We start from the raw sequence: 27,771 nt of genomic DNA, 5'->3' as shown, positions 1-27,771 counted from the left end.
ACATTTTGACAGGAGGGATAAGAGTAAAGCAATGTGGCACGCCGAAGCCTCACAAGACTCTCCGCCTATCTCTCTCAGGAAAGGTCTGCTGGCAAGATCGGCCAGTGATAGAAAGAGAATGTGCATTGCTGTTTGGAGAGAACCAATGATAAAGGAAGGAGAGGAGATAGTTAGTGATTAGGTATATTGCGGTAAAAAAAATTCAAGGGTTAGGTAAATCCTGTCTGTAGAAAGAGGCAAACCTCCTTGTGTAAAGACTGGAATATGGAAGACGGGCAAAGGTGTAATGCATTTCCTGTTTGTTATCATGCATTACATTATGCAGCCTTAGCATTTTCAGTGCGGTGAACAGCCTATTCATTACAGTCTGAGTTATGCCCCCTTTGGGAAGGAGTAAATCCATTTGACGGTTCCTTTTCACAGCCAGCTACAGTTGTATTATTAATAAGGTATGAAGGGTTATATCTAGACCTGGGGAAGTGAGGAGGAGTTTACCATTTCTCAAATAGATGAAGTGGCAATACATTTGAATATAGCTTGTACATTTTTGCATTTCGGTGTGCAGGTGGTTTTTTTAACCTTAAAACGGTGAATTAAAAATGTTTAATTTTTTTTTTTTTTTATTAAGTTTCTGGATCGGGATCTTCCTGATCAACAAAAACAAAGAAGGGTGTATATTTCAGGTGGTAAGGAAATGTGAGGTGCTGAAAACTAAACTGTACACTACAGAAATTCCCACCACACCAAAATAGCAACACATCACAATGTACCACAGTTGACAACTCTTTAAACTCCACTTCATAACAGCACACATTACCCACTCTAATATAAAGCCATCCACAAAGCCCTCATCTTTACATACATCACACAATAAAGCATGATCCCCGACATGCTTCAGGAAACAAGTCTGCTCCAAAGTACAATCTACTATATCACCTAATACAATATTACATAGCATAGCAACTGCCTCAGGCTCAAACACTCATGCATGCAACACATTTACTGCCACCACTGCTGCACAGGCAAACCAAAATCCTTCATGAGAGACCAGAAATGGCCGAGGATGCACAACACAAAACAATCAATGATTGTTAAACCCCTTTGATATATTCATATTTCACTACAGAGCTGACCTCCACGTCTGCAGCCCCTTCATTCAAAGACACCCAACTACACAAGACAACACACAAGATTACAATTTGCTATGCAAACTTACACAAAAGCACCCTGTCCTCCTTAGGCCACTCAAACACTCACTTCAGAAAACATAAGACAAGCACAAACTGTATGCTAACCCCATTATCTAAACAGTCAATTGTATAATAGGCTAATAGCATACTAATTGGACAGATAAATAGAAAGGTGCCAACCAGTCTTATGGATGAGACGACAACAACCGTGGTAAAAAAAACAAATAAAAACAACACTGATGACCTCAAACCACACAGACGCAATAACATACAAATGTATCAGTTTAACGACTCCTGTCAGATGACAGAAAGATGGAAGAAGGTCACAAGGAACAATCCTACCCCGAGACATCTCGGACGGTGATAACCCCAGCAGTCACCCTCTGAAACTAACACACCAAATCCAATGACAGTATAACCATCTAAAAGTATACAAACACACTGTATTAGACTAACTTTATATATCCATAAGACCCAGATGTGACACTCTAGCTGTGGAGGTAGGTGGTCTGGGTTGTCCTCTCCACCCCCAACCTCCCTCTTCTGCACTCTAAGTAGACTACTAGCAACACACACTCTCCGAATTTGACACACCAGGATCAATGAAAACACAACCACCTTCACAACCATTGTCAACCAAGATGTACACAGGTCGGGTGAAAGATGATTAGCCTAATAATGCCATCTTAGAAAGATCCCTACATTAAACAGAGTGTCATGACAGGCACAACTGCAGGCACAACACCAGAACCCCCCCAAAGAGTAGCTCAGGAGCTACCGGTAGCTAACCAGCTGCCAGAAGGTTGCTCTTGGACATGAGGTCCAACCTCATCAGCCGAATATGTAATTCAGAGAATGTGAAACTTATCCATGCTGCCTCTTGCATTATACAGTAGTCATCACTGACAATGGTAGACCATAGACGTGGTAACCACCCAAACCAATACCAAAGTCCCATTCTCAAATACATTTAAAAACACTTACAGTGTGTTTGACAGTTTGAAGCATGCAACACAATATATCGCTCTTTTTTCAAAGACACTACTAAAGAGTGCCCCAGGTCACACTGTGTGTAAGCTCTGGTCTTGGAAAAAGAGCAGAGACCCTCAAGGGTGGGACTGCAAGAGTTGAAGTATGGCAAGTTAAAACAAAACAAAAATTACCTGATGACCTAGTCTGATTTTGTAACTACAGAAACAGTTTTATGTTAGTAGTTCAAGACAATTTCTATTAATCGAAAGTGCCTCTCATTATAGAAGAGGTGTGAGATCCCTGGTTTATGCATAGGTCTTGCTTTAAGTTAATGGCCATGACTGTGGAGAGCAGTTTCAATGGACACAATGTTAGCATAAATCAGCCTTGTAATTGGAAAATACTACCATATACAAAAGACGACATCATATGGTATACCCAATTCGATCTACTCCTTATATAACTTGCAGTGCAATAGAATTATTCAGTCCATGAATTACTAAATTACAGGGTCTATACTATTTATGTTGAATCAGATAATGTCCCATGGAAATATTTGTTTTCCGGGATCCCCAAGTGGGAGATTCAGTGACCTTTTCATATGATTGGCAAATGGTAGTAAGCCGGTGGTAGAAACTTAAGCTCAATATGCCTTTAAATAGAATTCACTCCACATAACCATATAAACACAAGGCCTACGTTATTAAAATAATGGTTGGCATAAACCAGCCAAAGTAAATATGCACATGCTCAGTGCATTAGTTATTAAAAATGTGGAACATAAGCCCTTTACAAAAAGACCGATTTCATATGAGGCAACAGAACAATTTTACTGATAATAATCAATATGGGCTATCCATTTGTGGTGACACATTATGGCACGGTTTCCTAACAATGTTTTCACCCGTGATCATGACCCACTGAAATCACAGCTCGACAAGAGCCTGTGACAACGTGTTATGGTGGCTCCAACTGTTTTAATACCAGTTGGAAGTACAATGGAGTTGGGCATACTTAATGGGCTGGCTAATAATGTAACACAAACTCAATATGTTCAGCCTGCATGACATTGTTTGAAGGAAGTCTTTATGCAAGAGACCGGAGGGAATCTCACTAGGCGAACTAACTGGTGAGGAGTTGGCCTAACAGCTAGGGCGCTCGACCTCGGACCTGGGGAACTGGGTTCGAGTCTCGGTAATGACGCTGAACATCCTGTGATTCTGGGCAAATCACTTTATCTCCCCGTGCCTAACAAAAAATGAATGTGTGTTCTCATGTAACGTAACTGGTGCTATGTAAAGCGCTCTGATACCCGATTGGATTCGGGTCAAGTTCGCGCTATATAAAACTCTACGAAAAAAAATAAAAAACTGAATCAGTTGACGGTCATTTGCTCACTAAACCCGCCAACAATGCAAGTCAGCGGCCTAGTCTCATCACTGAAAAACATTCAACATCATAGAATCTCCTCCAGGTTAAATTTGTCATCTTCTTGTTGGCAGGCACAGAGGTGTACTAGGATGGAGTACACCGAATTCTAGAGCACACAATAGGAAGGCTGGGAGTTGCTGACTCTGCACTACTGTTGTTTTCAGGTAATGAGGAGTAGACCGCATCTATTCAGATTTCACAACTCTCATAGGAATGCAGACTATGATGCTGCACCCTCGCCTCCAGGTTCACCTCCCACACCTGTTCCTCACAACACAAACCCACAACATGGAATGAGCAGGGGGAAGAGATACAGGGGCACAGGGTGGAGCAGATGAGCACAAAAAGGAAAAAAAGAGAGCATGCACCATAATAGAATTTTAAAAAAGCACCAAGAACAGAAATGGAGAGGGGGTGGCACCTCATCCCATAAAGCAGTGGTTCCCAACCTATGGTCCGGGAACCCCTGGTGGTCCAAACAGCCTCCTCAGGGGGTCCACGACTTCTTAAGGTTAAGGTTAATGACGGCACAAACGTACACAGGTGCAGGTTATGAGAGCGGGGAGCTCGGGAATCTGCTAACAGGTAGCAAAATCCACAGAGAACAGTCATTGGTGTGATGGACACGTCAGAAGCTCTCTCATGGTGAAAAGTCTGAGAACCTTCTCAAAAACACTTCACAGATTATGACCCACACTTGAATACAGCTAAAGTAATATACACAAAGAAGTGTGCAATTGCACTAGGCATAAGCTTTAAACTGGAGTAGAGTTAAATGGTACAGCTCACTACTCGGAAAAAACAAGGAAAACAGAGCTGGAGCTATTACCTGCCACCTTAACTTTGTTACCTAAGAAACCTCCCGCAGGATCAGTGGAGCTGGCAAAATCCTCGACAATATACTCACCTTTGCGCTGCTCTCTCAAAAGCAATGCCTCTTGGAGCTGTTTCCTCAAACCAGATTGCACTGAGCTACTTCACAACATGGCATCCCTCAAACCCTCCACCCATTTTAGGTGATCCTTTACCCGCAAAGCTCTATAAAGATTTTAACTCAGCCATTCTCCCTCTTTGGTCCAGGATCATTCATGAATCCCTATTACAGGGAAAGATTCCGAACTGCCTAAAAGTTGGGCCAATTGCTCCTATTCCTAGGAAGCCCAATGCGGACCGATCAGATCCAAACAACTTTCGACCCATTACCAGCAGTATAACTCTAGCTAAATTGCTTGAAAAATGTGTCCATTCGCAGCTCTGCAACCACATTGAGAAATATCAACTCCTCGACCCTCATCAGTCAGGATTCAGATCAGGGCACAGTACTGAAACGGCCCGAACGCACATAGTTGATGACGCCGTGAGAGCCCTTGACCAAAATGTCCCTTGTCTCCCGATCCCACTGGACCTGTCCTCAGCCTTCGATACCATCAAACATGAAAACCTGATTGATCATCTTCAACACAGGATGGGTTTCTCGGGCCCGGTCCTAAGTTGGTTTGCTTCCTTCCTGCACAACCACACGCAAAGGATCAAAGTTAATCATGCCCTCGCTTCCAGTACCTCTGTCATGATTGGAGTCCCCCAAGGTTCTGCGCTCTCGCTCACTCACTTCGACCTCTTTATGGAACCACTGGCTGTCATCCTGAACTGAGGGAACATTCAATACCACATGTATGCAGATGACAAGCAACTGTACCTGAAGATCTCCTCTCACAACATTAAATGCTGCACTTGCACAAACCCAACTACAGTTAGCCCAGACTCCTACTAAATACTCTCAAAACAGAATTTCTTTTGATCGCTCCACCCAATCACTAGGCTCCTACCCTTGACTGGATTAAACACCTAACTGCTCTGAACAGCACACATCATGTTGCAGACTCTGCCAAATCTTTAGGTATCACCTTGGATAAACACTGAAACATGCAAGCGCACATCAGTGCTACTACTAGGGGAGCCAATTTCCAACTTACCACACTGAAGAAAATCAAACCTTGCCCCCCCCCCGGAGATCTCAGGCCGGCGGTTCAATCCCTGATTATCCCTAGATTGGAATATGGGATGGTGACCCTTACTGGACTCACCAAAGCTAGCTTGCCACCACTGAACGCATCGGTTAGACTTATAACGGGCTCATGAAAATATGATCACATTTCCCCCAATCTTCTGCAACTAAATTGGTTACCTATTGAAGCCAGAATCCGACTCAAGATAGCTTGCCTGACTCAAAGCCATACACTACAACACCCCGTACTACCTTGAAAATAAATTTGCGCTATCAGGCTCCAGCTGGAACCTCAGAAGTACGTCCACCCTTCTCTTGAAACCTCTAAGATTCAAAAAGAAAAGATCTTACAACCGTGCTTTCACCGGTCTTGCTCCGAGAATCTGGAACTCTTTGCCATCCGAGTTCAGATCCAATCCTTCCACTACTTCCTTTAAAAAACTGGTCAAAAGACTACTACTGAACGAACGCTAACTCCCTCTTCCTGTGATCATGCTCTTGTGTTTGTTAATAACCTAATTCTTGTGGTATTACACTGATGCCTTATTGTATGTTTTTACCTTATTTTGATCTAGTCCTCGATGGCTCCTTAACTGCATTAACTGATGATCTCGCTCTCGTTTTTGTTAAAATTCCCCGATTTGTATTGTACTTCTTTGTGCATTCTATTTTTATGATGTTTTACTCTGCATGTTCTAAGGCACCGTTGATACCCCCTACTCTTTAACTTGAATGTTTTCCCACATGTTTGTAGCTTCACTTACTTTCAGTATTCTTTTTACCCTTGCTGGTACCAACTTTGTACAGCGCTCTGATAGCCCTGTGGATCTTGTAAGCGTTTTATAAAGCTAGTCAAATAAAAATAAAATAAATAACAATCGGTTCTACATACTGTAGTCTAACATGTATAATCATAGTATGTGCATCAAACACCCTCAACCACATAAACGCACCACTTCAATTATCAGTAGTAAGATAAACGCTTAGAGTTTAAGTCTGAGGATCTTTCCCTGCTTTTTTTTGTTGCCCTAGGGTATATTTTTTATTGGGCATGCTGAACAGGCTCCAGAGACATGTGTGCTGTGTTGGAGAGAAAATCACATTTTAATTTTCAAAGACCTGAGAACTTGGATTATGGCATTTCAGAGAGAAAAATAATAAACATGCACCAATTATACGTTCAAGAAAATATGACAAGACAAGAGAATTTTAGTTAATGCATCGTAAAAGCATGCAGAAAGATGTAGACTACATGATATCATTCGCGTAAATGATATAGACTGATTTATTAATTGACAAAGTACCATTTTTCATTAATGTGTGCTAGAAATATGTAGATGGTGAACTCTCATGTTATAGAGTTTATCTCTAATCATACTTTATTATCATTTGTGTGTGTATAACTAATGGGAACAAGTTAATCATCAAGATTTAACCTGAAAATGATGATGATTTATATTAAAATGCATCTTACGAGTAAATGTGTGCACCAAAATGACAAAAGAAAAATGGGTGCTGCACATCCCTAATTAATGAGGTATTCGTGAAACTTTCAGAGAATGTATGTTACAGATCTATTAATGTTATATGCCTAAAATTAGTTTTTAATACATTGAATTAAAATATTTTTACACGCAAGTATTTTCATTGTAGTAATACATCATACTGACACGTAATATTTGTAGCCACACTAAATTATTTCAAATGCATCGGTTATTTTAGAATCATGAAATCTTTATATTCTTTATGAACATATGTCCAATAATCATATATATTTTATGTTAAATTAGCTTGATTTAATGTGGGCCTGACTGAAAATGGGAAGTCCCTTGACTTGCCGAGTCTACTGCTCGTGAGAGAATTCCTCAATATAACCAATAATATGAAACAGTGTTTTCTTTCCTGAGTTCTTAAGTACTGTACGAGACACTTTGCAACATTTTTTGTTACAATCCTGAACAGCTGCCTGTGAAACTGTCCTTTTGAATTTGCTTATGTGCTCTTACTAAAGGAGCACTGTTTTACTTATTGGATTGCTTAAGGACTGCGTAATTGTCCCACCTATTTCTCCAGATTGTGTGCCTTCTTTATGTCGTCTGACACACTGAACCCAAACGAACTGACCAATGAACTGAGTGGTCTGAGTAGATTTAGTTACTCCAGGAGGTGTCACGCCCGGAACTTTAAGAATATAATATTTCCCCATTGAACGACCTAAGAACTCTTGGCCTGGGTGAGTTGTTTGGCACGTGCACAAATGCGGATGGCAACGGATGGGTTGCCGATTATCCTATTACGGAGATTTGCAGAACTTCCTTGGCAATTTGAACTTACCTGATGTGGACTCACCTGGCTTTCCTTTTGAACTAATCAAAAAGAGATGGGGGTGCATTTTAAGTTGTCTGAACTCGAAATTGTGAGAATAATTTTTAAAAAAGGGTGCTACACTATGTTGGTGTGTTGACAAAACACATATTTGAAAACGCAAAGGTACCAGGGAAAAGAACCTGATTATAGTGTGCACTGTTCACAGGAACATATTGTTCTAACATTTTTAAAACATGATGCAAAGTTTAACACACAAAAAAAAAAAATCATCATTTTGTCATGTTGAAAATTTGTAATTGATCAAACAGAGGAAGGGACCTACGAGTCCCGAAATGCATTGGGATTTACGACAGCCATATATTGTTTTCATTGGCAACTGTAATATAAATGAAGAACTTTTGAGGACACAACAGCACGCATAGTGCATATAATGTTCTTTGATGTTGTAAATCAAACATTTATTTCTGTCAATGCAATACTTGTATACAGTAATTGTTTTATTAGAACGTATATGTTCAGAAGAATTATATTATTTTCAATTGTTTGATCAATTACAATTTTTCAACATGACAAAATGATGATTTTTTTTTTGTGTGTCATGCTTTAAAAATTTTAGAACATTATGTTTCTGTGAACAGTGCACACTATAATCAGGTTCTTTTCCCTGGTACCTTTGCTTTTCCTTTTGAACTGACACGTATGCGACCTAGTGGTCTCTTCTTTTCTGGGAGACTGTTTGAAATGGCATATTTCATGTCCTGTCTTGAACTCTTAAAGCTTTGGTACATCCATTTAGAATCTCGACCAAATTATCTTATGACCTAAAGAAAATTTACTGATGCATTTATTTTACTCTAACCTTTGCTAAACCATACTAAAATGTCCATATCGACTCAGCTATCATGATTATTTCTATTCAAGTGAGTGTGCATTCTTAATTTGGGTTTATCGATGATCAGCAAAGATCATATTAAGAAAGATCTCAGAGCATCAAATACTAATGTTATTTTTCTGTATCGCTTTAACAGAGCTTTTGATGTGTATGATTTCGGCTTGCCTATGTTTCTTCAGGAGATTTGGGCTTGCTGTGATAATCCTTTACATTATAGCATCGTTCTAATAGTAATTTATATGAGTCTAATTCATGTTGTAGTTCAGTTATCGAATTGCTGGTCCTCATTGGATGACTGTTGGGACCCTCATCTCCAACCCCTCTCGGCACAAAACTAGGTCCATCGGAGGACCAAGAAAGTAGTATAAAATATGAGATAGGAGAAAGAGAAAAAAAAAAAAGTTTTTTTGTTTTGCGGGCCCAGTAAACGCTATAGCACCTGCATTTAAAATGATCATTCGGTCTTTCAGAACCCCCCCTGCAAGCTGGGACAGACCATGCAGCTGTGAATGAACAGGTAAAAAAATACTCATAAATACTACATTGTAAAATAACCATAAAAGAGAAGTAGTAAAGGCACGAAGAAGGTAAGACAGGTTGAAACGGTGACTAAATAAGACTTGAGGGTGACTCGTAAGATCTTTTGTGTGGGATAAAAAAAAAATGTCACATTGAGTGGTGCGGGGAGGGACAGCAGGCAGAAGCCTAAGAGAGCAATTTTCTTGTGGGCTATGTGAGCTAGATCCTTCATTGTAGCGGTCTCAGCTATACTGGGTCTCAGGAGGACAGCAGAGTCTCATCCTAACTGGTAGAGGCTGAACAACGTGGAATGCCATGAACCAATGTACTACTAGACCCCACTGCAAGTGTTTTTGGAGATTGCAGTGTTCCCCCCATCCCATAGATTTTGTGTAGGCTACACAATGCTACCAATGGCTAGATTTCCTCCAGTCTGGGATGCTACCACTATATAATATGGGTGTGGAGGTAGCGCAGAGGGATAGAGAGAACTGTGATGTGTGACAGGTAGTGTCCATGAAATTACAATAGTTACATAACGACTCGCCCTATTCCTGTAGGGCTGTAGTGTGGCTCGGGAGGGAAAAAAAAGAGGATGGCCGTGAGCGGACGGTAGAGGGGGCCTGTGAGACCGGCCTCGTGGCGTGGGCCCTCCCGACCAGCAAGTCACACTACAAACACGCCGAACCTCGTGGGCACGGCCTTTCGGCTTCCGTGGACCAACATCCCGAGGGCCGAACAGATCCCCAACACGCATGCCCGGCCGAGGGAGAACGACACCCCCCCAAACCAGACCGAGAGGCGCCGACTCGGTCACACCTCTGGTCTCTTCCCCGAGGGAGGTTTCGATCGGCCACCATGCCCCCGGTGAGCGGGTGCCTCTCCTGCTGGGCGTCTGGAGTCCCTCCCGGACACATCTGAACAGATCAAGGGGCTGAGCGACAGGAAACCCCGACACACCGCCCCCCAGGCACCAGACCCCGCTCCGCGAGGACCCCGGACTTCAAAGAGGAAGGGGAGTATAACAAGGGGTGCTGAAGGGACGAGAGGCAGAGAAGACCTGGACTGACGAGAGCCTGCTGACCTGGTCGCGGCTCGATCGCTCACCGAACAGAAGATCGCTATTCGAACTCTGAAACCACCTGAGCCCTGCGGACGCTGTCGCGGCTCCCCGAACTCTGAAACCATCTGAGCCCTGCTGACGCCGTCGCGGCTCCCCGAACCCGGAGACCATCTGAGCCCTGCTGACGCCGTCGCGGCTCCCCGAACTCTGATCCATCTGAGCCCTGCTGACGCCGTCGCGGCTCCCTGAACTAAGACCCTCCGGTGCCTGCTGAGTGACTCGCGGCCCGTTCCTCCAAGAAGATCGGTAGAGATCGCCGAGAGAAGCAACATCCCCTCAGCTCGAGGATTGAGAGCTGGGCGCCGGATAACTCGCAGAGACACTGATTCTAAGACTGTCCCGCTACCCCCTTTTTCCCTCATCACAAGATCACTGCCGCTGTGGCATTTACTTTGGCACCTGCTTTCCGGATCATAAAGATCCCTGACAACTACCGATAAAGACTTATTGCCTTATAAACGACCTACTGTGTGGTGTCCCTCTATCCGAAGAGAGAGTAAGCGCAGCGCGTGCGATCCTAGGTGCGAGACCCTGCCAGGCAGGGCCTCTCTGCTCTTGCTCGGCATAATTCTGGGAAAGGTGGGCCCCAGGGTGGACGGGAGCACACTCCGCAGCCTCCCCGGGGAACGCTTTCCAACAGGGCCTCCGTTAAAAAGTAGGTGGAGTCCCCCAGTCTCCATGTCCAGAAGGTGATAGGATGGAGGCAGCTGCATAACTGCTCAAGAGACCTAGTAGGCTACTTTTTCTCACAATTTTTCCTTAGAACCACGACCTCACCATATCCCCTGGTTTTTAGCATAGAACTAGTCTATGACTATTTCCTTCTTTGACCTACAACATACCTTTGTTAACATTCCCATTGAATACCTCACACAACCTATCTGCTTTATACACTTTCATGATATCTCAACCCAGTGGAGGCCCCTTAACACGAATTAGCAGCCTCTATCAACCACGAACTGCCTTCTTCCTCTGTAACATTACTACAATCAACCCCATTCCAAGATGGCGACCCGCTTCATGCAGATGAGTCACTGCAGTTGTAGTTTCTATATCACCTATTATGTTAACAGCAATGTGTTATCTGGTTACCCTAAGTACCATACCATATACTGCAGGTATTATTGCCATAGAAGTGCAAAAAAGCAATACCTGGCAGCATAATCACCTCTTTAGAGCTATATAAAGAAAAATATCAGACATTCAGTACTTTACATTTAGTATTAAAACCGTTTTTATATTTAGACTGTGAAAATGGTATTGTAATAACACCAAATTCATGAGTATGAATATCCCTTGTTTGTGCATTTATTTCCTGTTTAAATAAACTATATGAAGTTCACCATTGTGCTAATTGACCAAACATAATGTTTGCACTGCATCAGGCAACAGTATATGCTCCACACCATAACAAAGGTGTCTGTCGACCGGTGATAGATGCTCGAAGGATAAGTGCTTGTAACTGTGTTCACTTGAATAACGAGAAAATGTCTCCTCTAAAGTAACAAAATTGAAAGAACACTTCTTTTATGAGGTCCAAGCTCATGTCTGCGTGATTCCAGCTATGCCGTCAGAGCTAATTGCGAAATTAAGCCCCAAGTAGCGTGATCTTTCTCAGCACTGAGTCGGGCAGCAGTTAATTAATTATAGGCTACATGCAAGCAAATCATATATAAATAATATAGTAGAACTTACACATGCCGAGCTGGAACTGGCTTGCTTTTGGGAGGAGATGGGCATTATTCAGTTTTTTTAAAATTGTATTATTTATTTAGTGCATTTTTTATAAAGCGTGGCTATTACCCGAAGGTGTCAGAGCGCTGTACAATAGAGCTAGTTACGGTACAAGAGAAAAGTGGTACAAAATAGAACATTACAAAGAAAAAACAGGAGACTAAAAATGAAGGGTACACAAACACAAAATCCAACACAGCACGCAGGGGTGAGGAATGTACAGGAAAAAATACAAATTTACAATGAAGAGCGATCTTCCAAGAGGGGCCTGAGAATGAAAGTATTAGTTCTGAAAGTGTCTTTGGAAGACAAGACAGTTCCTCAAACAGAGGTGAATGGGAGTGTGCTTTGCCCTGCTGCTAGGAAAGGGACAGACCAATGTTGAAAGGCCTGGGACTGTAGACAGTCCAACTGCCTCTCACCCCACTTTGCCTTTCAAGCCTTTATTCGCGATGTTTTTCACGGGGAGCCTACCCCTGCCTCTGTTACTCTCCCTCCACCCGTGAGATCTGGCAGATGTTACCACCCATTTAAACCAGAGCCTTCCTGCAAGCAGCCTGTGTCTCCGCTGCTTGCAAGAGCTACTGCTGGCTCGGCTCCGGAGGAAGCTAGATTGCTGCTAAAGACATGATGGCAGAGGTAAAGCCTTTCTCTTGCCGCTTGTGCCGACAGTGCTCTGTCAGCTTCCCTAACATAGCCCGCACTGAGTGGGGAGTGTCTGTTCTTACACATGCAGCAACAACCCCAGGCGGAGACACGCACTTACTTCTTCGACGTTCAAAGAAACTGAAACAGACTCCCCTTGCTAAACAAACAAAGCGTTGCTATTGGAAAACAAGCTCAGCAGCTGATCACCATGGCTCTTGCAGCAAGAGGTGATCCCGGGAGAGGCTGAGCCCGGCTGAGCGGGGAAGGTGGGAGGGAGGTGCGAAGTGGTGGGAGGGCACCCTACGGAGAAATGCAGCGTCCAAGCTGCAAGTAAAACATAGCGGAAGAGTCTACACCGGGCGACCGATGAACTCCTTAACCTGGCAGCAGGGGTGGCAGGAGAGTTCCATCGGCAGCCTGTGTTTGGTGGTGGGATGGAGGGCAGCCTACAGGGAGATGGAGAGATGGAGCTTTAAAGTTGAAAGCACGGCGCTTAGGAAATGGGCGCCACGCTGAATAGTGTGAAGTTAATTAAAACAAGCGTGGCACGCGCGCTTGGCGGGGGAGCGCATTCCAGGCGGGGGAGCGGACCCTTTGAAGTGCTCCCAAAAGCGGAGTGCATGGCGGCACGATGCGCGTGATTGTGCGCGTGCTAGCCATGCAATCCGCTTTTGGGAGCACTTTGAAAAGCCCTTTTACAATAGTCTCGCTTTGCGATCGCTTGTGCGATAGCAGGGCGAGACCTAAAAAGGACAAGTAGGCTCCAAGTAATATGGAAGCATTTTATGCTGTGCCAGGTTTAGTGGTGCTTGGCTGATAAACCGGAACTATGTAAACGCCGCCATTGAGGGTCTATTTAACGTACATCAGGAATTTCGCTGATTGTGTCGAATGGGAAGTCCTACCAAGAGATGACACCCAATGTGTTCCTTTTGATATAACCCAGCAAAATCTCCATAATGAAGGCTGGTGATTTTTAGGTATTGCCTGCAGCGCTTGCATCGTCTCTGCGAGACATGCTGTATTGAGGATATGGGCTTTAAAAGCTCCGTCCACTTTGAAGGACTGCCTCTGTTACACGTGTTGTTACTCAGAGCTTGTGAGCACTATTTCTTTCTTTAAGCTGGAGCACTCAAGACCAGTACTCGTGATTTACAGAGCTCTGTTGTAAACAGGGCTGTAAATCTTGCTCTTATCTTGCCACATTTGCTGTGCATTCAAAGACCGAAGTCTGTTTTGGCTGCAGTTGTCTCCTCCTACCTCCTAGGTAGGAGGAGACAACTCCTACCTGCCTTCCTATGGCTGCTGCCGCCTCCGTCTCAGAGCTCAACAAACATTTGCAATGCTATGGGTTTTGCATTTGTGAGAGTTTGAGTTATTTGCATTGTAATTGACAATGCCTTTAATTTATGTGTTTTGAAAACCTGCAAGCGGTGCATAAACACACACTTTGTACTTATAGTCGTTGCTCACGAGAAGCAAGGCTTGCAGTAACTGCGCCTCTTTTACTGCCAGCCTTGCTTCTCATAAACAAGGACTACAAGTACAAAGTGCGTGTTTATGCACCTCTTGCAGGTTTTTAAAACACAAATAATAGGCATTGTCATTTACAATGCCAATAGCTCAAACTCTTGAAAATGCTAGACCTATTGCATTGCAAATGCTTGTTTTGCATACCACTATGAATTTACTGCATTTGCGGATGTATTACACATATCCTGATTGTTTCCGTTAAAATAAAAAATAAAAACTGAATGCAGTATGCATGGGAGTAATTTAGTTTGAGTAAGTTTTGTTCATGGAGGTAAATATTGCTGATATTATTCCAACAACTTTGTGAAAGTATTCTATGATCTGGAATTACACTTGGATTACAGGGACTTAAATCTCATTAAGTGTTGGGCCATTATGGGTAATTTAGGGGTTATCAGAAGTAATAAATACTACCCTGAGAAAAGTGGCCATTCAGCTTTGGTGAAGAAGCAGGTAAAACATATGGTAAATCAGGGCCAAAATTCAAAAAGAGCCTGGTTGATGTCTGCAAATAAGGAGAAAGATCTGAATTCTTTTTTAGCTGAAGTAACTCTAAGTGGGAGTCAGTGTGAGACATGAAATAAATTCAATGCGTGGAAAAAGAGTCCAGTCCACCTTAGAACACTGAACAGTAAAATATCAAATTAATGAAAGGCAAATAAAATAAAATGGACCAGACATATCTGATTAATGTTGTTATACAGAAAAAGCAAGTGGAGAAATGTCAAAGTGCTCAAACATGCAGCAGTGCCCGACTTCCTGTCCACTACAATGGGACACAGAGCATTGGTTCAAAGAGAGAACTGCTTGTAAAAGCACAATATTAGATTATAATAGGACCAATCTATAAACTGGTGTGACATTGATGTGGAGATGAAATCAGTCAATGATTAGATTAGAAAATGTCATGGGAGGGGAGTTCTAATATAACAGCCACCTAGACGTCATGTAGAAATGAAGGCAGAATTAGATCAAAACAGAAAGAGGAAAATGTGGAAACTGACAACGAATTGGAAGCCCTGACAGAGGATGTACTGTAGTGAAGTAAGAGCAATATGTCACTACGTTTGATGTTATTATGAAAGAAGAATCTTGGTGACAAAATGACAAAGTTCTCCAGTAACCAACTGTATAAAGGAAGAAGGTGGCCTTACATGAAAATGACTCCCTTCCACTACTCCTGTATCATTCTCACTGGATGGAACAATGATAATTGTTTAATTCTAAGCGTGAATTATAAGGAGCCTGTAATATTATTAAATTATCTTCATCCTTTTATTGATCAAATGTTAGCCTCACAAAGGTTGGAATCAAATCTGAAAATCTAATTGACACAACATTAACTCTTTTAGAAACATTTATAGTGAAATCTGACTATAAGGGAGATCCTACATGCTCTGGTAAAAACAAATAGACAGAGTGGGTATGAGTGGGACAGATGAACCTCAAACAGTGCCTCCTTTCAAAGATCATCTTGGAGCAGTCCTATATGGAGTTCTGAAAACACGGAGACTCGGCTTCTAATGCCTAATAAGGAACAAGGTACCGGCCTATCTAGTATACTATAACCAGATGTGGACGCAAACTGACAAAAATTAATTAAGTGATTTACAATTGCCATTAGTTGTGAATAATGTGTAGGAGGGTGAGATCAGACAACAAAGCTTGGAGCCAGAGGTTGAAGTAACTTATCTAATGAAAGGTACATCGGAAAACACATTAACGAGAAGGAAAAAGAAATGTATGTAGTTACGAAATAATTGAGTGATACGAAACACCTAATATAAAGGAACACAAGGGAAGGACAACCTATAAATCAAATTCAGAGTGGAGACTACTTAAGATATACTAATGAGAAAAATAGAAATAGTAAAAAATAAATCGCTGTGCCTTCAAATTGAATCTACCAGAGTCAAATCAACCACAACAAACCATGATACACAAATTGCACTGATACAGGTTTAAAAAAACATAAGATGAAACTAAAAGTGTTCAAAATGATAGCTAAAGGAGCGACCCAAAATCATCAATTTAGCAGAAAACTTTGGACTGCGTTCTGAAAGTAGGAGCCAAAGAAGATGAGCTTGTGCATAAGCACACACAATATGAAATGATCAACAGTAATACTATACCTAGAATGGAGACTAATAGACCTCTGTGTTGAGGACAGTGGGAATCTGGAATAAGGTGTCTTAGAAGGGAAGAGATAGGTTTGTGTCATCAACTTCACTATCTTTCAAATAAAGGCTGTATTATTTGGAGATGTCTTCAGGAAGGGAGGCGATTATACTGTTCAGAATAAAATGCTTGAAATACTACGCATGGTATTATCACTGCAGGTAGCAAAGGCTAGTGATATTGACCGTGCCAGTCACCCAAACATTGAGGGTGAAATTGGCTTAAATAAAACAATGGTCTTTCTATTTTGAAACAAAAAAGGCAGCAGTCATCAATTAAGTGAATGCCATCTATAATGTTTAGATAAGGTCTATAACAAAGAAGGGATGCCTCATCACTTACAACTTTCTTAGGAGTACAATTGATTTTATTAAGAATCAATTGGAGGTTTTACAAAAACCTGAAAAGCTTATGAATATCGATAAAAATGTTAAAGAAGTGACTGTAAAACAGCAAAAATAAAAAGTTTATATTGAGCATTGCAAATTACATTTAACATTTTTTTCACTCAGCTGATTTTTAGCTATAAAACAATAAAATAATATATAAACAGTGTACCAGATTTCATAGTTTTTTCTCTCCTTGTAGCCTACATGCCATATGTTAGATGAAATATACCCTCAAAGTGTCAAATACGGACAACAATAAAATGCACGATTCAATAAGCCCATTAAAGGACCTACAATAATGCTGATCTCAGACTACTTAAGTCAGTTAGCAGTCAATAAAACTTTATTCAGCCCTCAGGCCATAAAAGTACGCACAAGAAAAGGCATTTTTATTCAATGTGACGGCAAGTACTAAAAGCACAGCATAAAATAGCATATCTCCATAAAACATTCCTTCAAATACAATAAAGGGAAAACACTTCATGATTAAAACAAACTATGATGTACTTTAGTCTATGCATCTTCAAAAGAAAATAAGGAAAGCTATAATAAATTAAAATCTGAAAACTGACGGATGATAAAAATGGACTAATGGTTCTCAAGCATTATTCTGTGGTCAGCCTGCCACCATATGTCTACACAAATAAGTACAAATTATTTTTTCTTTAAGGAAAGAAAAATGTATGTACACCCCTCTCGTTGGTAAGCTTAATAAGAAGAATGTCAGTCAGTCTGGCCATTTTTTGCAGGGTCAGCCCCAAACTTTTTGCCTTCACCCTCCTGATTTTTAACCAATTTTTGTTGGCATCTGGAACTCTGGGCACTTTACCACTTCTAACCAGTGCTAAAGTGCTTGTGCTCTCTCCTTAAGGCATAGTGGAATTAGCTTTCTCCCAACTGGCATATGTAGTTCACTTTTATGTCCCTAGTAAAGTAGCACTACATGTGCCCATGGCCTGCAAATTAAATGATTCTAGGGGCCTGCAGCACTGATTGTGCCATTCACTTAACAAGCTCTTTAAACAGGTTTCAGGCCAGCCATTGCAGCATGTGTGTGCACAGTTTTAAACTGCCATTTCGATCTGGCAAAATAAACCTTTGCCAAGCCAAAACCTTCCTTTTTAATACATACAAGTCATACCTAGGGTAGGCCCTGGACAGCCCTAGGGGTAGGGTGCAAGGTATTTAAAAAGAAGGAAATGTATTTTTGAGTTTTACATATGCTAGCAGTGAAAAGATCTTACATTTGTTTTTCACTCCTGCAAGGCGTACCTCTCCTATAGGACAACATTGGAGTTACTGTATTACATTCAATAAGTGATCATTTCCAAATGAAAGCAAGTGGACAACTCGAGTTTCGTGTCTAAAGAATTGTAATTAAAAGCCATCATTAATTGGTAAGTTCAGAATTCAGAAAATGTCACTTTTAGAAAGTTGGCACTTTCTTGTCCTAACTATTTGGTGCATGCAGCCTGTTCTTGGGTCACATGACAAGGTGCAGCTGGTAGTTGGTCTTTGTATATTGCTCCCATACAGTGAGAAAAAAGAAAGATAGATGCTGGTAGGATGGGTCCCTTCGAGTTAACGAAGGGGAGGAGCTGTCACCTACCACATCACAAAGGCACTGCCTGAGCACTCTCACAAAGGGATTGTCACTAGTCTACTGTGAATCTAGACAAGCTGGGGCCAGGACAGGGAGGAAGGGGATGCCGGACATCTCAAGGGGGTGGAAACATCTAGAAGCTTCCTCCACTTCAAAGTGAGCAACAGGTAAAAATATTGGACCTCAGATCCAAACTCTTCACTACACTTCTGCACCTGTGGACTTTGCCAGGAAGAAAGACTGGTGTGCTACTGAAAGGACTGCCACTCTGCAGGACTGCTGAGCTGACCTGCTGCCCTCTTACCTGGGCAATAAGGACTGGACCTGCATCTGTTGAACCCAGGACACCAGAGTGACTCCAAGGGCAAGTTGGCTAGGTTCCTGACTATTACCTCAGGGACAGAAGGCTCTAGCACGTATGAACCCAGAATCCGAACTCTTTCATGTGCGAGTTCTACCCTGCCAATTGATGCCACCCCAGTCCTTTGAAAGGGAGCCTGAAGGTGATGTGTTAGCTTTTTTGTTGATCCATTAGAAACGACGCATCCCCTCTGCTGCGCAGCGCAGCGCAACCCCAAGCAGAACCAGCGCATCACCTCTGCCACAAGGATTCTCCAGGCACAAGGACACCACATGGACCTTGCAGCCCGCATAGGAATCACCGCTGCATGACGACTCCATGACGCAGGACCTCGCATCGCAAATCTCTCTATCGACAGCAACCACAACAGCTGCGCAGGTTCCTGCATCGCAGCCTCACATCGCCTTGGAGCAGACATATCGCCTTGGCTGCGCAACGCATGCTCGATGCCAAACTCTGCACGGCAAGCCCTCGTCGACGGGATCCTCGATGGTAATGCAGGACCTTGCATCACAGCCTTGCAGCTCCTTAAAAGCGATGCATCCTTGACACAGCCAGGATTTAAGGTACTCTTGTTCAATGGGCCTACCTGGGTCCCTGTAGCCAGCCTGAACTTGTGATGTTGTCCTGGTCTACCACAACCAGATATCCTTAATTGGCACTTTGTGCTATTTTTGTCACTATTTTCACTGAAATCTATTAACCTGCACATCTCCTGTTCTACTGACTGGATTTTTGGTTGTTTTGGTCTTATTTTAATTTATTAAAGATTGCGCTATATTTTAGGTCTCGGCTAGACAGCACTTACGCTTTCTCTTCGAGTTCTATATCAATCCACTGGTCACCATTTTAGCATCTGTTTTAGGAACTACTTTTTTATTTGTTGAAAAGCAATTCACACGATCGGTCCCGTTTTCACTCCCTTCGAGCTCCTCTGTAAACAGGCCAGTAAATCTTGTTCTTATCTCATCACATATGCTGTGCAAAGACTGAGGTAAAATGTCAGACGCTGTTTGCCTATCTTCAGTGCATGTTCAGCTCTCTCCAGACGTGCAGGATAAGTCTTGTCTGAGAAAGGTGGCAACCCTAGATAAGGGACGACTTTACCAAACCCAACATGTCCATATCAGGCAAAAAAGAAAACTCACTTATACTATATGCGCTAGAGCGTGCATGCTTAATATTGACGAGGCAGCTTATTTGTTGTTAAAACTATCACCGTACTCGTGGGATAGTAGGGGTGCATATATTTAGCCCGAATAACTGGTTATTTAGTCAGCCTCCAATTCATACAGTTTTAAGTAAACTTGCTTCCTTAATCGCTTCTCCCTGTGAAGCCCATTTCGTATGTGGTCCCTGGATGAAGCAGCCATCCGGCAAGGGAGCGTTAAAATTTCTCAAATGCACGATGCAAAAGGGAAGAATTTGGTCCGGGGGTGTGGGGGCTGAGGCTGTCATTGTTTGAAATTAGCTATATCAATATTACCACATGTACATAGGAAACAGAGATTTTGTTAGTCAGGTGGTCACTATCACGTGTTGATACTCTAGCTTGATAGCAGAACTCCAAGATTGCTGCCATGTTACGTCCCTTACATATATAAGTCAAAACCGGAAGTCCATGAGAGCAGGGAGGCCGACATTGCTTGAATTGGTTGAACGAAAGCCGGTTGTGCAATTATAGAAAACTGAAGAAATGTGGCATTCGTCAACGGATTGATGAAAGTACCCAATACATAATTGACTTCAAATGGGACTGCATCTCACTGACTTTAATGAAAAAAAGTCAGACAGCGATTCATGCTGCTTTTAACCAAATCTGTGCAACATAAGTGATACGGTGGCTCTTACGGACAAGATAAACTTCTTTGATGATTATTGATATAAGATTCATCATAAAGACCTTGGCATGAACTAGGAGGGCCATCCCCCACAAATTGTGTGATTGAAATCTAATTTAATGTAAAATAAGATCTGATGAAACTTTTAGTCCTGAAGAAGGTTGAACTATTAAAGAAATCACGGAAACGCTGCGTCGACTTTTAAAAAAGTTTTTATCTATAAACTCGTAGGAATTAGATTGTAACCCAGATTGGGAGGAAGATACAGGCATCCACTAAAGAATATTTATTTTGACTGTGAAGATAGATCGCTGAGTTTAATAAAAATGTTTTTAATGATTTCCGCTTTTATATTTGTTTTAAATTTATAAATTTGAGTTTCATATAATTGTTTAAAGACTGTGGTGGACAATAGAGTGTAATAATTTTATATTTGACAATAGCCGTTGTTTAAGAAAATTGCCCCATTGACTGAAAAATAGGTACATATATGAGCATATGACACTTGGTCCAGGGTAAATGTTTTTGCCCCCCTTTCAGAATTTAATATAGGGACTCTTTGTGTTTTTGCTTCTCTGTACCCCGTCCATTTGTTTTAGCACTGGGGTAACTCCCTTTTTTTTATGAATATGTCCCTTGCCAGCCGTATTTCACACTTAGTTTTCTCCAGGGGTCCTCGGTGGTCTTGTTCTTTCTTCTATTTCCATGACTTTCACTTTCAAGGGTCAGTCTGGTCCGTCTTTTCCAGCAATGCCATTTGTTCTCTGGTGCACTGTGCTGTACTTTGCAGAGCAGGAGCTGCAGGAGACTGAAGATGGAGCATTTCTTGCAGGGCTGCCCTATGGGTAAAGAAGTGCGGGGGAAGGAAGAGTGCAATGTACACACTCATGGCAACATCTGCAGACGCTGCATTGTGCGTTTGCATTGTCTACTGTTTCCTGATATGTACACTGAAGCAGAGAGTTCCTTAAGAAGTGATGTTTGACTGTTTTTCTTTCAAATCTGTTTTCATAATCTTTGTACACGCCAGGTGCCTAGTTGGTGATTTCCTTGCTTTAAAATGCAACAAAATGTAAAGATAAACGTACACATGCTGTATGCGCTCTGTATCAGCAGACACAGCACACTTTACATTCTGCCCGATATATGCTGCACCAAAAACGCTTCTCAAACGGTTTACTTTTATACTCATTGTCACCACTACAAGGTAACTGAATAAATTGCACACTGCAGCCTGCAAGTTTATTAGAAAATGCCATTTCCATGGTGAATTGTGTGCATGGCACTCCGGAAATTTACTGGAAGGTCTATATTGTACTTACAGCAATGCACACCTTGGTAAAACCCACCTGCTCTCATACATTATTCACTCACTGAGCATGCTCTAGTACATAAAAGCACATTACGTTGTATCATTTATATGGGCAGCATTACTGCATATTTCACACATTGTGCCTCCATCGCCATCTGTACACCCTGCACCAACTGTGCACTTTGCACAAACTGCATACTTTATAAGCACCCACTGCACAAGGTGATCACTGTGTCCAGTACGCACACTGTAAATACAGTACACATTGCAGCCAGCCACTTGATTTGTACACCACAAGCATGTTATGCATTGTATGCAGTGAAGCCACTGAAATGCTGTATTCATTGCAGACACTGTACTTTTTACACTGTTGGCTGGTACTCTGCACATCCATACACTAAAATCAGTTTGTAATCAATGTTGTCAACATCGTGCACACTGTTCACACGTACTTGTGCACCCAGCTTACACACTTTAAATACAGTACACACTACAAACACTATGCACACTTTCTTCGGATGACTTTAAACACTACACCCAACACTCTTACTCCTTGGTAAACGACAATACCATTTACAACGGCAATACATCTTGGATTGCCAAGACAAATTATCTTTGCTAATGCTGGTCTAATATGGTGCGGGATCCCTTTTGTGGTGTGTTTCCGTCATATTACTGTTTGACGTGTTGCACAAATACTTTAAAAACATTGCCTCTAAGTTAAGCCTGACTGTTCTGTGCCAAGCTGCCAGAGGTTTAAGCACAGGTTGATTTAGGGTCTGCTTGTGACTCAACACTGACCAGAATTAAGGTTTCTGCTCGAGTAGGGTTTCAACCCCCTCAACCAATAACCCCATTTCTTACACAGCCTTTTAGTTATCAAATTAAAAGCAAACCAATTTCCCTATTAGAACATTTACCCAACAGAAAAGGAAATTATCGAGTCACGTATTCTCAGTTACCATTTATTACACAACTATTTGCCTGTTGAATATCCAGAACATAACCAGCATAAGTTCAGACTTGTAAAACAACCCAACTAAGCTCAGTTCTAAGAAGGAAACTAGTTCAGGGTGGATTTCCTACCAAGAGAGCCCATCAGCTTGTCCACTTCACAGTTCAACAAAGACTTAAGTAGGTTTCAGCCCTATGCAACTGGCTCCACATATACATTAGCATTAAATGCAATAAGTAACAAGCACAAAATATTGGGGCCTTTAGCAGCATATGCGTGATTACCAACTGCTTCAATGGCCAAACTGACTAATGCAACAAAAGTAAGCCCGTTATATAATAACATTTGTTTCGGTAAGCAAAGTAAAAAGATCGTTTCTTTACAGATGTAAACTCCAACACTTTTGTTTTGCTGTGATTTACGGTTGCTAAGCTCTGAATAGCTGAACAAGGCAGAAAGTGCATTCTGCAACCCAAGTGGAGTTAGGGCAACCAAGACTATCAAATGGGAAAGACAAAAACAGTAAAGTACAAAAAAACATCTTTGAGCAAACGTTTTTAATGGTGTGATGAATTCAGGAATGTCAAGCTAGTAACAACTAAATACTATGGGTGGCAGTATGCATAAATGCTTCAAGTCAGCATAAGAATACATTCAGCCAGTTAAGTAGCGAGAATTAGCAAGCCTGACTGTAACCGGGGTATCTGTATACGGGAATCTGATCACTGTTAGCAAATATTGATCTTTTCTCCCAAGCAAACAATTTCACCCATAAAACTGTGAACTTTTAGTCGAGCGCTGTTTGGTAATCAATAAAGGAACAATAGAAGGGTTCTCATCTAGTTGCAGAGCTCGAACAGAAACACGTGACAATAAACCATTTAATTGAGGAAAGAGACTGCATCAACAGACCAGGTTCCCCATTTGACTCGGGTGCTATTTTAACCAAACTTCTGTGTGAGACCAAACTTTAGCAAGCATTCTTGCTGCAACATGCAAAAGTGGTGTCATTCTACCTATAAATAGGTCAATAGCATTAATCTATTTCAGAATATGTACATTGCACAGTCTTTCCATGACTTAGAAACTATTAGGTCAGTTGCTATGCACTTAAATGATGAGTTTTACCTTGGTCTGTACTGCACTGGAAAGCCCATCAAGACAAGCCGCCAGCGCCTTGATGCCCTTGGGCTTAGTTAGCGCTCTATAAGTTGTATTTCATTCATTCATCTTTTAGTTGCACAAATCATTTAACTAATAGCCTCCTACTTGTAAGATTGCGTTATAAAGATATGCGGGATACTCAGGGCTACTATATTCAGTGGCATGTATGCAAGAAATACAAGTCTCCCAGCAAAAAGCAAGACATTGTGACTACTGGGGGCTGTCAAACATTTTCTAAAGCAATTAAATCGTAAAAATACACACAGGATAGATATTTAATGTTACGCGCTTAATGTACATTATTTGCACCCAACGTGACTTGCAAATATCAATACAAATTACTCATCTACCCATTTACATTTCTTATGGTAAAACCTCGAGCAATTTGTATACGAAAAACATGGGTGCGGGGATATGGATTATTACCAATTAAGACCGAAACCACATTACCCTTCTATTCTGACATGCCGAATGGCCCAGTAAAACAGAACTAGTGTAAAACTGCTACATGTGGTAATAGTATTTTCCCCAGCTATTTTTACCAGGAGATTTCTCCAGCCAACTTGTAATGAAGAGCTTAAGTTTACAGACAACCAATAACAATTGGGCCTTAGGAATAAAGGATCATATTTATATGTACAGAATGCAACATAATGCGGGATCCAACATTGAGACTCTTTTCAATCACAACAGGTGTTGAAAAAGTAATCTTTCTTAATCTCAGTTGGACTAGATCAGCAGTATTTGAAATCTAAAACATCAATAGACATTATACGAGAATGTCTGGGTAATGCTAATATTTCCCATGTGTAAAGATTCTTCCTGATCACTGTATGAGGTTCTTCATAATGACAATTAAGCTGGATCTGAATCCTATGTTTGCTATGATTGCCACTTAACTCAAGGTTAAATGGCAATCAAGGGAGATTTATCTGTAGTCTGGATGTAAAATGCTTTACTGCACATATTTGATTGGATTGTTTTATGTTTTTTAATGTTACGACGTTCTATTTAGACCATTCTTTTTTAAATATAGATCAATGTCTCACCAAGGAGCAATGATTTACAAATGAAAATGTGCAGCTCATATTTGATGGAGTTGATATTACTTAGCTCTTTAAAATTATATTAGGGTTTTACACTTCTATTTTAAGTGTTGTGTGTACTATTTCTTTTACAGTCTACTTACCTATAAACGTATATTTTAAACTAGGTCGGAAATGCACTTTTGCCTTTTCATAGGCTATAAGTACAAACATTAATAAACAAATCAACTGCAGTGATTTACTCAGACACGGTATATTGAAGGGCTTAACAGATCCTGTCTGGTTTGACCTGCTGGTTACAAACATGCCCCACAGAAACCTATTGAAGAACTAACTTACCAGCTAACATCAGTCACATGAGAGTATTTTCCACTTTTTACAGTGACATACCTGACCCACAGGTAGTACCTGGTTTCCCAATGAGTTGTGCAGTCATGGTTCGTGTGTTTGATAAGGGACGAACAACAGTATTTACATACATAAAAAAAGGGGTACAGGCACTGGACCCTTTTTCATTGCGGGAGGTGTTCTAAGGGGATAGTTGTTAGTTACAACCATCTATAAAGAACATAACCTGGTCTGAAAGAAGTGTTCTAGAAACAAAACGTAGATCTTCAGCAGAAAGAGAATATGCAGGAAGAGTGCCAGCTGAACCCATGCAACACCTGGCCAGAGGGTTTCATGATCTGAATAATGGTGACCAATACTCGTTTGGAGAAAAGTTAAACCAGGATCTAACTGAAGACATAAAAAAAATTGTAGGTGTGTCTAAAAGCTGCGGACCCCTGAAAGTGAAATACCCAGTACACGCTTTTGTTGTCACAATTTTGTTACCTCTATGAATTCAATACAGATTTGAATTACGTTAGGAACACCTCCTGCACATAGTAAGCTGAGTTGGCAACGTGACCAAGTGTGTAAAGTTCCAACTGCTGGCATCTTGTATCGCCTGCAGGTCAATATCACATCATAACAGAGCTGCGTCAGTCTTTCATCCTTCTGTGGTTGATATACTGAGTTCCGCAAAAACAAAGATATAAAGTGCTACATAAAAATAATGCAGTAGTAATATAGGTAAAAGATCTCGAATACAAGATGCTTACACATAGGTTCAAAAATAGAAAAAATATGGAGGACAGTAAATGAAGGGTGCTACTGGTATGGTAGATAAAAAGAGGGTGAACAGTCGCTGCGTTTATCAGCATGCATGTGGGTATGGATAGTTTGCCACGTAATAAAAAAACAGTCTAATGACAGACAGTGGGATTAATTGGAAGTAATGCGTCAATTGATAAGAGGACCAGTGACGGCAGAAGGTACAATGTTATGTTCTTGCATGACAAAAGAGAGCAGAGGGGCCAGCGTGTTAAAATACATGAGGAAAGCTGAAGTGCATGGGTTACTAAAATTGTTTCAGATGGTGTGCCTGCGATTGTGGAAGGGCAGGGGGTAATAACTTAAGACACATGTGACTTTCACGTGTATGAAAAAACAGCTGGAGGCTAAAAAGGATCGATTTAACCACTGACCGACTTTCTTGTATAAAACGCGCATGCATTGGGAATGTGAAATACAGGTAAATGTCTCGTACAGTTAAACAGCTGTGCATAATGAAATCGCCAACGGCTGGAAATCGAGCACTCCTCCTCCAGCCAAATCTTTATCAAGATTCAGTGGACTAGCCGTAGCAGAGCTAAAATTAGCAGGAGTACACGCCCATGGGCTCTGCCCGAGGAAACAATGGGAAGGAGCTCTCCTCAGACAGTTATACTGTCTCAGGCGGCAGACACAAGCACTGTATCACACAGACTGTCACCGTCTCTGAATCAGTCACTTCAGATACGATAAATATGAATTGTGCGTCAAACTTACCAAACATAGTCAGTGCCATGGTAAGGCTTTAGGTTCAGCGCGTGAAGACCAGCTGCCAATGCGCAAAAAGCGGTCTTCGCAGGAAATGCTGCACCAACACAAAGTTAGGGGCAAGTCAGCACACAAAGGCGTGCTCGTGACTGTAAGCACAGCACGCTCAGCTGTGCCACGGGAAGCCGGTTCTCATGGCGGCAGCGTCAGGGGGCAGACTCGGGATACGGTAAGCGCCTGGAGCGGTGCGGTCACGGTGGCCGGGGTCAGGCAATCACACTCGGGTTGAGGCTTGCACATGCGCTTAGACAGCATCCTCCGGACTCTGGGCAGCCATCTTGCCGTAGCACATGACCCGCCTCACATCCTGCAGCGGCACTGCTACTGCTTCGTTACCATGACAACAGCTTACGGCTCCACTCCCATCCTCTGCTTTAAGCCACTGGGGTCCACGCTGCTTCTCTCATTTCTGGAAACTACACTGGAACCATAAGATTCCGGTGCGAACAAAAACATAAAAATCTTTCTGTAGAACATTTTCGAAACATACAGAGACGTTGCCTCCGAGCCTTCCGTATAACCGCCACTTCACTTAAAACCCAGACATTCTATCCTTGCATGTTCTAAACACAATTCCCTCTAAAGGTTAAATATGCGTATGTAGGGAAAAATGTAGTCAGAACA

General features: G+C 41.8%; 1 protein-coding gene across 1 annotated transcript in view; it reads right to left on the bottom strand.

Moving 5' to 3' along the window:
• CHN1 (chimerin 1) overlaps positions 1–27,495 on the bottom strand; it is a 365,572-nt gene extending 338,077 nt beyond the window's left edge. Inside the window, exon 1 of the mRNA XM_085645250.1 lies at positions 27,097–27,495. Coding sequence (XP_085501376.1) covers positions 27,097–27,115 — 19 coding nt within the window. The 5' untranslated portion in view covers positions 27,116–27,495. The remainder of the gene's footprint in view (positions 1–27,096) is intronic.
• Positions 27,496–27,771: the final 276 nt, after the last annotated feature.

This window comes from Triturus cristatus, chromosome 3_1 (assembly GCF_964204655.1).
Source record: "Triturus cristatus chromosome 3_1, aTriCri1.1, whole genome shotgun sequence".
NCBI lineage: Eukaryota > Metazoa > Chordata > Amphibia > Caudata > Salamandridae > Triturus > Triturus cristatus.
The sequence above is the reverse complement of the archived record's forward strand: the minus strand, read 5'-3'. Positions and strand labels throughout refer to the sequence as shown.